General features: G+C 42.2%; 1 protein-coding gene across 1 annotated transcript; it reads left to right on the top strand.

Annotated features, from left to right (window-relative positions):
- Positions 1-2,001: 2,001 nt before the first annotated feature.
- On the top strand, positions 2,002-5,224 carry Smim28 (small integral membrane protein 28). The gene is made up of 2 exons (XM_038340827.1): positions 2,002-2,112; positions 4,868-5,224. The coding sequence occupies exons 1-2, from the start codon at positions 2,002-2,004 to the stop codon at positions 5,222-5,224; spliced, it is 468 nt and encodes a 155-aa protein (XP_038196755.1).
- Positions 5,225-11,473: the final 6,249 nt, after the last annotated feature.

Raw genomic sequence — 11,473 nt, 5'->3', positions numbered from 1 at the left:
ATGTTAAAGGGGAGAAGCAGAGGGAAGCTCTTTCAGACACAGACTTCTCTAAGGGGGGCGGAAAATATTTCATTCCTCAGGCAAGCTCTGAAGTAGACAACTCAATGACTTCAGAAAGTCCCTGAGACTAACCAGATTCTATAGACCCTTGGGGGAAAAAATAGAGAAACCAGAAGGACTGCTAATAGACACTTTCAGACAAGCTAACCTGCCTGGAACAAGTTCAGACCAAAGAACAACCAAACTGCCTGGAAAGGACACTTTCTAACCCATTAGGTCGCCTACAGGTTGTTCAGTGCAGGTCAGGTGGCTCGGTTTCAGGATCTGTCACCTATATTGAGGTGGACTCTAGTGATACCATTGTCATCTCTGCTCCCGTAAGCAACCCTTCACTCTTATTCTTGTAACTAACCCAATGGAATGAACTGGTTCGCATGCTGGACTTTGGTGGTAGAGCCACTTTAGTCTGTGATCAGTTCCCTGTCTGGGATGAGTAGTCATTTGTTCCCATCTCCCCAGGGACAGAGTCACACAAGATACAGGTTGCTGGATACTTCTGGTATAATGTATGGCAAACAAGGCAGCATCTTAACTAGAGGTACAAAGTAAGCTAATTGCACAATAAATAAACAAAAGGATGGGGCAGGAAAGACTTGTATTTGAGAATACTGACAAAATACTGGGAAACCTAGCAAACGCTCACAACACACGTAAGTTAGGCAAGGACTGAGTTCTGCCAGGCAGGACAGTGGTCTTAGAAAGAAGTTGGTGGTAACTATGGGTTCTCCCTATCTCTTAAGTCTATAACTCCCTGAAACATAGCCTTATATGTTTCATGAAACATGGGCCAATAGATGATAATTCTGATTAAGGAGAAAAAAAATCCAAGTTAAGAACTTTTTCAATCTATGACAGTCGCTTCATCCCAAACTCGTCTGCTGTGGTTTGAATGTGCCCCCTTCCAAATTTAGGTATCACCAATGCGATAGAATTGAGAGGGGGGCCTCAGAGGTCTTCAGGCTGTGATACCATCTCCTTCCTGAGTAGGACTGGCATCCTCATGAAGGGGTTATCACATGACTAGCCAGACCTTTCGTTTTCCACCATGTGAGGACACGTGAAGCATCTCCTCACCACATACCAAATGCTAGCACCCTGATACTGGGCTCTCCTGACATCAGATCCATAACACTTGACCTTCTGTTCATCATGAGTTACCCACTCTTAGCTATTCTGTCTGTTATAGTAGCATAAGCAGGCTAAGACAATATTTGAAATGTTAATTAGCACACGTGTGATTAAATAACCCCAAGTTAGCCTAGAAAACATCAACCTGAAAGCCTCTTCTCTGAAGCTTGCTAGCAGTATTTGTATAAAGTGTACAAGATAACCGGAAGGAAGACTATTTAGATACTGGTAATTCAATTTGAAAAAAAAATGAAACCAGCAAACATCGCATCCAAACAATCTAAGCTATTGTCCGTCTGGCTTCTGTACAATTTTATCATTAAGCATCTTTCATCTAAATAATTCAGTAAAGAATTATTAATGGTCCTTGATTCTCTTACCAAATACCTCTTTGCTGTTTCGTACTATGGAATCCAGGAATCGTTGAGGATAATTCAGCTTGTGTGGTTTTGTTTGATCAGATGTGGCTCTGCGAAGACAGTGGTCAGGGAAGGAGGTGGGTCTTAGTCACGCCTAAATACGAACAGCTCTTTATACACAGAGAGCATGAACCCACACTTTCTAAGGGCGCAATGCACGGAACTCACCTGGAATCTGTGCCATTTCTAAGAACATTTTGCGACCCTTCTGGTGAGAAAGGCCACAAAACCCACCGAAAAGCACTGAGTTTCAACCCAGTCCAGAGAAGTCCCTCGGCTCGGATTATTTTCCTTGTTGCCACTCATCAGAAGGCAGGTTTATCAACACACCCACCCTGAATCCAAGCCGAGAGCAAGCAGCATTGTGGAATCTGGGCAGCCGGGTGGAAGGAACATGAGGGGACTGCTGGGCAGCAGTTGGAGGAAGTTTGGCCATGCTGGCAGGGGGACCTACGAGTGGCTAACCAGCGAACCCAGCCTGCCACTTCTGGAGACCCAACTGCAGGTCTGTATCTCTGGATTCAGCCATTTTCCCCCCTGAAGTATGTTACTTAGCTCTTTAACCCAACAATGCCTGTATTGTAAAACTTAGTGGACACGCAGAGTATTAAACTGATATAATATGTGTTCTGTGATTAGCAATCTGTAGGAAATACGTGAGAGTTGGGGGGCGGGGTTGGCAACCAAGAATGTATCAGAATATTTGTTCTATCAATTATAGATCAAAGAACACCTGAGGCTAGAAACCAGGAGCTTTTTATTAATGTGTTTTAGCTGTGTTCTTTGCTCAGCATGCAATGTCTAGACGCTATATACAAGACTAAGAGGTTTAGGCTGTTATTCCCAGTTGTGTAGTGAATGCTGTGCCTAACAGTTCACAGAAACGGAGCATCTTCAGGAAGGAGAGCAGGGGATTGAGGAAGTTTTCTCTTTCACTAAGAAATACAGCAGCTGCTTCAAGTTGTCTGGAAAACCACCAAGGAGTTTCAATCTTGAGCAGTATTAAAGAAAAAAATATAGAAATCTAAGAACAAAGATGCTATATAATTAGAGGATAAATGATAGCAGGCTGACCACACAAGAAATGGAAATGAACTTATTTTCTCATTTTCTAGGAAACTGGAGAGATTGGTGTTTAAAATCTCCTAAACCTGTATTCATAGAAAATACATATTAGTAAATAAAAAGATAGATCCTTCACATGCTATAGCTTCAACTCAGAATTTTCCTAAAATGTCCCTTGAGTAAGCACAGACATCAGAAAATTATTAGAAATTAACAAACAACTTTGATCACAGGAAAGAATTTTAGAGGCTATGAGCAGGAATAATAACTTTTCTATATTAAGGAATAATAACTTTTCTATATTAATAATAATTTCAGCCATCACAGCATGAATAATCAAATAAGGAAATTAGGACTGCTATAATGCACTTGACCTATAGCTCTGAAATTTTTCTTAACTGGAAAAATAAAGTACTTTGTCTCAAGAGGTTGCAGTACTCTGAATGCTAAATAATAGAGCAAAACAAGAACACTTCTAATACTATTTAGCATTTGCACATCCAGAGAGGGTAAGTGTTCTCCATGGTCACTGAGGAGAGGGATTTCAAAAACGATAGCTGTCAAACCCAAAGACCACAGCTGCTCTGTTTCTTATGAAGGGTTTTGGCTTTCTAGGTTACTTGAGGTAAAAGTTCTGAATTCATATATTACCAAGAATAAAAAACATAGCAGTGTAAGCACAGAATCAACATCTTAACTCTGAGCCAGAAAGACACACATTGTAAAGCCTTTAGGGAATATGGAAAGATTATTCACACAAAGCTAGATGAGTCAGTTGTCCTGCCAATTCCATCAAAATCAGACAGAAGTCCAAAAGAAAGAGTGAGAAGGAGAGGAACAACTCTCAGGGTAGCATCTATGCTTACTATTCCTATGCAGTGAACTTGCTATTTCATTGGCTTATTTTGTTTTCCTTTTTCTTTCGTTCTTCCTATCTTTTTCCTTATTTATTCTTAAAGATTTGCTTATTTATTATGTATACAGTGTTCTGTCTGCACATTTTGCCTGCACATGAGAAGAGGGCATCAGATCTAATTATAGATGGTTGTGAGCCTCTAAGTGTTTACTGGGAATTGAACTCGGGACCTCTGGAAGAGCAGTGAGTGCTCATAATCTCTAAGCCATCTCTATAGCCTCTATTATTATTATTATCATCATCATCATCATCATCACCACATTCTTTTCACCTTTAAAATATTTCCTTTCCCATGGTCACAGATATTTGCATTTTTACATTGTGTTTTATTTATATAACACAGAAACTTTGAAATACATCGTTAGTAACTGATCTTAAAACAGTATACATGCAATTACAACAGCATTTTTAGTCTGCATTTCAACTCTGCTATTGAAGCATCAATTCATGACATTATTTACCCCACCAGGAACCATTTTTATTCTTGTGAGCTAATACTGCAAAATTAAAACCATTTGGGTTGTATGAGAATTTTCATATGATTTGTTTGTTTTGACTCATGTACCCCGGGCTGATCTCAAACTCGCTGTGCAGCTAAGGGTAGACTCATCGTACTCCTGCTTTCACCCCTCCTTCCCCCAGTGCTGGGATTACAGGTTTGAGTCATCATATTGGATTATGTGTAAATTCTTTTATTCTTAAAAATTTTAGAAACTTTTGGGTCACAGGTAGTCATGTATACCTGTGATCCCAGCACCCAGGGGTCAAAGGCAAAGAGAATCTCTGCAAGTTCAAAGCCAACCAGGGTTACATAGCAAGGCTGTCTCAACATCACCTACAAAAAATAAAATATATAGATCGATAAATTTTCAATTCTGTTTGTCCTACCAATATTACATAGTAGGCTTAATTATAACTGTAAGTGCAGCTATGAAACCCAAACTCATTAATTATTTACATGTGGTATGAACTTATAACCATGTGAGATTTTTGTTCCAGAATTAAAGATGAACGTTATGTAAGTCATCTGTGCCAACAAAACACTGTTGGCCTAATTTTAAACAAAGTAAGCATGTACGTAATAAGGGTTCCCAGTGAAAATAATAGGTGGACTTACCAAAATAAAGATAACATTTTTAACTTGGATGTCAATGTGTGCTTGGATATTCTGAATACACACTTTGGCGTGTCATTCACATTATTTGACCTAAGGGTCCCTGGGCATACTCGCGAGACCCACCTTCCCTCCTCTTCTGTCTCATCTCATTGCTAACTGCAGGGCACCCAGCAGGTGAGTTCCGCCCAGGCAGATGTGGAGCCTTTTCTGTGCATCCTGCTTCCGGCCACCAGCATGCTTTTCCTGGCCTTCCTGCTGCTCTTCCTGTACCGACGCTGCCAAGCCCGACAGGTCCAAGGCCAGGTGTTCAGCATCGACCTCCCAGAGCCCCCTTCCGGAGAGGTGACCGACTTCTTGCCCAGTCTGCCTTGGGGCAGCGAGCAGAGTGTCCCCTACTCCCCACTGCCGGTCTCTGGGACTCTGCACCTGACCTGCCTGCCACCCTCCTACGAAGAAGCCATGGGGAACCCGTCTGGGAAAGAGGTCCTGGACACACTGCCTCAGAATAAAGAAGAGTAACCCTGACCAGAGGAGCAAAAGTGAAATCTTCCAGAAACCCTCTAAAACGTGCTGCCGGTCTTTACAGACATGCAAGAAAAAAGGCCGTTCAGATCCAAGAATCTGCGACTCGTTGCCGCCCTACCCTTAGGCTGCTTTCTGAGTATGAAACAGATAAACCTACATCCCAATTCCTTAGGCAAGAGACCCCCAGGTTCTTAGACATAACTGAACTCCCCTAAGTCAACAACACCCCTTAGAGAAGTGGAAAAGTTCAGTATTGAGAGAGAAATGAACAGTCGAATGACTAGGTGACTTCCTAAACTAAGGAAGGTTCTGAGCAGCCAGGGGAAAAGGCCAGGCCACCTAAAGGCCATTGCTTTTGCTGCCACATGAAATTTGTTCTCCCAAACCAGCTTAACTTCTCTGGTCATTTCAAGAAACAGAGTTCTAGAAGCAACAGAAGACATCCCTAGAGCTTTGTTCATGGTCTGTGTTTCAGTATAAATGGAAATACAGGTTTGCAAATAATTTAGTTAAAAAATAACCATTTCTAGTATTATTTCCTTTCAACATGGCTCTCATATTTGCCCTCTGGTTCAGTTTCTAGAGTGGGAATGGAATTTGTCTGGGTTCCACCAGAATGTCTCCCAGAGCACCAATGCTATGTAGAAGTGACAGTCACTATAATCTTGCATTGTCTTACTATTTTTATGCTATGTCGTGTTCATATTCTGTAGCACTACTGTATTGCCCTAGAATACCATAATTGACTCTGTTGTAGTCTTTGTCATTGAAAATAAAGGTGAAAAATTTGGAGTCACCTGCTTAAATAGAACAGGTTTGCCCCTAACAGAAACCTCGTAAACCACATAATCCCAACCCTGGCTTTACAGGCATCAAAGCTAGAGCTAAGTCACTGTCCGCTGTAATAGCCCCATAAAGGCAGAACTGTGACCAGAAGCCTGGCCTCTGTGTCCTGACAAGAAGTGCTTCTGCAGCCGGAGATGTTTACACACAGATCTCATTCAGGTGGGACTTCAGCCCACACTCCTCATGGGTTTGGGGCTCTTACTGCAGGCTAGTTTGGGGTTAATAGCAATCTGCCTTGATGGTTTTCAAATGGGGAAGTAGAGGTGAGTGTTCCCAACTGGGAGGTGGATTGAACAGCCATGGAGATAACAAAGTAGGCGTTGGTGTTGGGGTGTGTGTGACATAATTCTTCAAATCTTACTCACTAATATACTTTTTAAAAAACAACTTTTGCTGTTTCTACAATATAAACTAGACAATGCTTTGATGAGCACAGATGATCAAAACAGTGAAGCTTTTATCTTTTTGCCATTTTTATGCCATATTTGCCAATGTTGTAGATTGTAGGAAAACAAGAAAGTAAGCAAAAATAAGGTACTTTCCTTTTAAAGTGTAATCTGATAGGAATAATGGTTTTAGCTCGGAAAACTAAAGCAAATATAACCTACAAAGGCGGAAAAGCAATAGAATTTCTTTTAGGGAATTTGTTTTTGTTTTTGTTTTTGTTTTGTTTTTTTTGTTTTTCAAGACAGGGTTTCTTTGTAGCATCAGAGCCTGTCCTGGAACTCACTCTGACAACCAGGCTGCTCTCAAGCTCCAAGAGATCCACCTGCCTCTGCCTCCCAAGTAATAAGATTAAAGGTGTGCACCACCAACGCCCAGCTGGGAAATTTCTTGTAATAAAAATTCTCTAATGGTCTTTGAAGGAAATAAAGAAACAAGTACAGTAGGGATTTTACCACACAGTTGAGGAGAAGGCTCAGTCAGTAACATGTTTGCCAGGCAAGCATATGGGCCTCAGTTTGATTGCCAAGAACACACATTAAAGAGCCAGGTAATCAGTAGTCTGCCAGCAATGGAGAGTCAGAAAGCAGGGGCTTTCTTGGGCTTGTTAGCCAGATAGTTTACTCTAATTGGTGAAGTCTGGTTTCAGTGAGAGACTGTCTCGATAATACTAATAGTACTAATAATAGTAATAATATACAGAGTAATTAGAGAAGTCACCCAATGTTAAACTTCAGCCCTGAAATGCATATAAATATACAAGCACCCACCCACACATGCGTACACACATAAAATCCAATACAAATGCACAAAGCACATGAAGTATTCTTAGTCTGTGTTGGATGTCACATATCTGCATGTGATGTCTGGGGCTACTGCAGCTGTCTTGTAACCGTGAGTCAAGCATCATTCCTTACTGATAATGAGAGGAAACAGGAAAATAAGAAACACGCACCGATGGCTGAGTGGGTAGAGCAGCATGTATGTAACTAAGCCTGTATTTCACCGTTTCATATGCTTGTCAATCATTTAGGTCGGGCTTGCTACACATAGACCAAATAATCCCAACAGCTACAGTTTCTAAAGACTGCTAAAGACAGGCATTACTGTGTTTTAAAATGTTTTGATGACATTTACTGTTAGCCCCTGAAGAGATGGTTCAGCGGGTAAGAGCTCTTCCAGGGGAGTAGGGTTCAATTCCCAGCCCTAATGGCTCACAACAGTCAGTAACTCTGGGTCCAGGCGACTCGATGCCCTCTTCTGGCTTCTACGAGCACTAGGCACACAGATGATGCACTGACATGCATGCAGGAAAAGCATCCATACACAGAAAATAATTTTAAAAAACAATTAAGACTTGTTTTAAATGCTCTTGCAATCTAGGGAATGAAATACTTTATGCCACCAAACTGAAGCAGGAACACAGATACAAACTCTTAAGACTGGACTTGCCAGATCCTACGTGCCGCTTGTTTCTGTACCTCTAACAACACAAGGGTGTTTTGAATAGTTGAAAAAACTTAGAAGGACATTTTCCTGCATGAATTCAAATTTCAGAGTCTAAAAGTGGAGTGTCATTGGCTCACAGGCACTCCTCCTCTTAACTATGGCTACCTTTATTCTCCAAGGGAGGGGGTGCCCACAGGTGTCAGGCAAGGAAGTGAATGGTGTGGAGAAATGAGAATGAAAACTCAGCCCAGATTGACTTCGTCCACCTGGAACAAGACTTCTAAAGAGTGTAAAACCAGGTGTGTCATTTTCGGGATATTTAAAACTCAGTGCAATCTGGGAAAAAGTTTCCTGGTGCATTACAATCCCCATTGCACAAGAAAACGTTCATTACATTGACCCTTGACTCAGGGTATATGTCATTTCTTCCAAGATGGGTTCTACCGACAGGTTACCTATACTGGCTTACAGGCCTAAGGAAGGGTCAGGTCCTGTGTCAGTCGTATAGATAGCATAGAGATCACTTGAACTATTAGCCACCTCTGGTCCTGGTTGTGGGAGCTCAGGATGGCCTTTGACTATAAAAATCATTTAGACTACTAGCCACCTCTGGTCCTGAACCACCCCCAAATAGTGCCATCAGCAGGGGACCAATTATTCAAATACTGGCATGGTGGAAATTTCTCATTCAAATGACCAAACCAAGGAATGGCAAGCCTGACTACATAGCAAAATCACTTGTGGTGTGTAATGTTTTATTCTTTTGGCTTTTTGAGGGGCCCGTCACCCAGCTCCCAAATAAATCACACACATGAGGGCTTATTATTACTTATGAATGCCTTGTCTTAGCTTGGTTTGTTTCTTGCCAGCTTTTCTTCACTATGTTACCCCGTCTACCTTTTCCCCAGGCTTTTATCTTTCTTACTTCTGTATGTCTTTCTTACTCGTTCGCTGGCTGGGTGACTCGGTGGCTGGCCCCTGATGTCCTCCTCTCCTTGTTCTCCTGCTGCTGCTGCGCCTCTTCTTCATTTCTCCTATTATACTCTCTGCCTGTCAACCCCGCCTATCCTTGCTCTGCCTCACTATTGGCCATTCATCTTTATATTTGCCCATCAGGTGTTTTAGACGGGCAAAGAATCACAGCTTCACAGTTAATCAAATGCAGCGTAAACAAAAGTCACACACCTGAACATAATAGTCCCCAACATACTTGATGAACTTTAAGAAACAGAAACCAGGACTCACCCAGACTAGTCAAATAGAAATAAAGCCAGAGTTGCAATAGGAAATTAAGGCTGAGAGCTATTATGCCAGATAACACAAGTGGACCACAAAATACAGGCGAGTTTCACAAGTAGGGTAATGTGTTTACACAACACTAGGTTTTCAAATGGAGCCGTAAGCCCTCACGTATTACCCAGCATTCTTTACAAATGTCTATTGCACACTAAGCCAGCTTAGTTTGCAAGACAAGGTTAGCAGCAGGCAGAGCCACCCATTGACTGGGTGAAGGTCCTTGTGCTCTTCCTAGATAGAAATTGTGGGTGGACAGGAAGCCTTGCAAATGCCGATGTCTAACAGCTTTCTCTTCCTTCCGTGTTTGACAGCAGGGAGTGTCAGCAGTGGCCAGAGAAAAGCAAGGGTAAGGGGATCTCCTAATGTTATACAGCCTAGATATGGTGGGCTCAATCTCACCAGTGTTACGGTCTCTCTATGGGCCTGGGATGTTGCAGCTTCTGGCTCTTAGCAGTGGACAGATGCTACAACATTAAGCATAGAGTCTGAGTCCCTTGACTCTGAAGACTAGACAGTTCTCTGGAACCTTTTGTGATGACCAAGACCTATAGATTCTCCTCTCTGGTTTCTGGTAACCTTCTGTTTTCTGCATCCACTGCCTCCCCACTCCCATCTCTCATTTTTTTTTCTTTTCAATTTCCCTTCTTCCTACCCTGGCCATTATTGATCTATCCAAGTGAACACATAAATTATCAATGGCTCCTGCCAGGATCCAGGAAACTTGCCTATGTTGGGACAACATTTGGGAGGCAAAGTATAGTTGGGCACCTACTGCTACCTGGAAGCCAGGATACCTAGAAGGCCTTCTCCAAAAAATTGAACAATAGGCCTTCCAGAACCACCAATGTGCAGGCTTCCTGTGGGTTGGAGGTCAGGAGACCCAGCAGGCAGGCTTAAGTAACTGGGCCATGCTAGGGCTGCAGGAAAAATTCAGGTCTGTGGGCACTGCTAGCAGGTAGGCCTGAGGCCTCTAGCAATGGCTACTTCTTCAGCCACCGAGTGGCATTTGCCAGTATTTTGTACTGGGAAGCTGGGTGCAGGGCTTGGGACCCAGCTGTTGGTCATAAGCAAGGCTGTTTAGAAACCCAACACCAGAAATTAGAAACTAGTACTGAATCTCATTGTCTTCCCTCCCTGGCGTCTTTGTGTTTATAGCTCAGTCCAAACTACTGAAAGTAAGAAAGAAACATGAGGTACAACAGAGAAAAGGTTTACTGCACCTGATATTCCAATATATGAGGAGACACAACACAGGAAAATGTCTTCTAGCCAACTCACTGAGGCCACCTACTTAGCCTGCTTATACAGCCCAAGCACGAATCACAATCATTTGCTTAACATACACTGTGGACCAAGGACAACCAAGGAGACTTGCTAATCATAGTCAGTCTTGCTCCTTTTATCCAATTACAGTCACTGAGGCTGTGTTTTCAACCAACCATAGGCTGGTCTCATAGCCCATTATGTCTCCTGTGCCATTATATGTGGAAAATATGTGATCTGCTTTTTGATTTTAATATTATAGGGGATCACAGTTAAGATAGTGCATGAATCTCAGAACAGTCTTTGAACTTTAGACTTGATAACAGTTTCAAACTTAGTTAAGACTATGTGGACTTTTGAAGTTAGACTGAATGCATTTTTGCATTACGATGTGGCTAGGAGCCTTTGGGGGCTGAAAACAGAATGCAGTGGTTTGAAAGAAAATTGCCCTCAAAGGGAGTGGCACCATTAGGAGATGTGGCTTTGTTGGAGTGGGTATGGCCTTGTTGGTGGAAGTATGTCACTGTGGAGGCAGGCTCTGGGGTCTCATATGTGCTCATGCCACATCCAGTGTCTCAGGCCACTTCCTGTTGTCTGCGCAAAATGTGGAACTCACAGCTACCTCTCCAGCATCATGTTTGTTTGCCTGCCTGCTGCCACGTCCGACCAGGATGATAATGGACTCAACCTCTGAACGGCGAGCCACCTAATTAAATACTATTCTTTATAAGAATTGCCACGCTCATGGTATCTTCACAGAAATAAAACCCTAACTAAGACAAATGCTTATAATATAAAAATTTAAACTTATTCTTAACACTGACAGTGATTATAACAGATTGTTCCAGTTTTTATTTGAAAATGTCATACATGCATACAAGGTACTGCCCCTTACCCTACTCCAATTCCCTCCAACACCACCTGATCACATCTTCCTCTCAACCT

Source organism: Arvicola amphibius, chromosome 8 (genome assembly GCF_903992535.2).
Source record: "Arvicola amphibius chromosome 8, mArvAmp1.2, whole genome shotgun sequence".
Classification (NCBI taxonomy): domain Eukaryota; kingdom Metazoa; phylum Chordata; class Mammalia; order Rodentia; family Cricetidae; genus Arvicola; species Arvicola amphibius.
This window is presented reverse-complemented; position numbering and strand designations above follow the sequence as displayed.

Bases quoted from the DNA above. Each gene is read 5' to 3' on its own strand.
- Smim28 (XM_038340827.1), top strand. From the start codon at position 2,002: ATGAGGGGACTGCTGGGCAGCAGTTGGAGGAAGTTTGGCCATGCTGGC. The intron at 2,113-4,867 runs GTCTGTATCTCT...TGCTAACTGCAG, and splicing joins TTCTGGAGACCCAACTGCAG to GGCACCCAGCAGGTGAGTTC.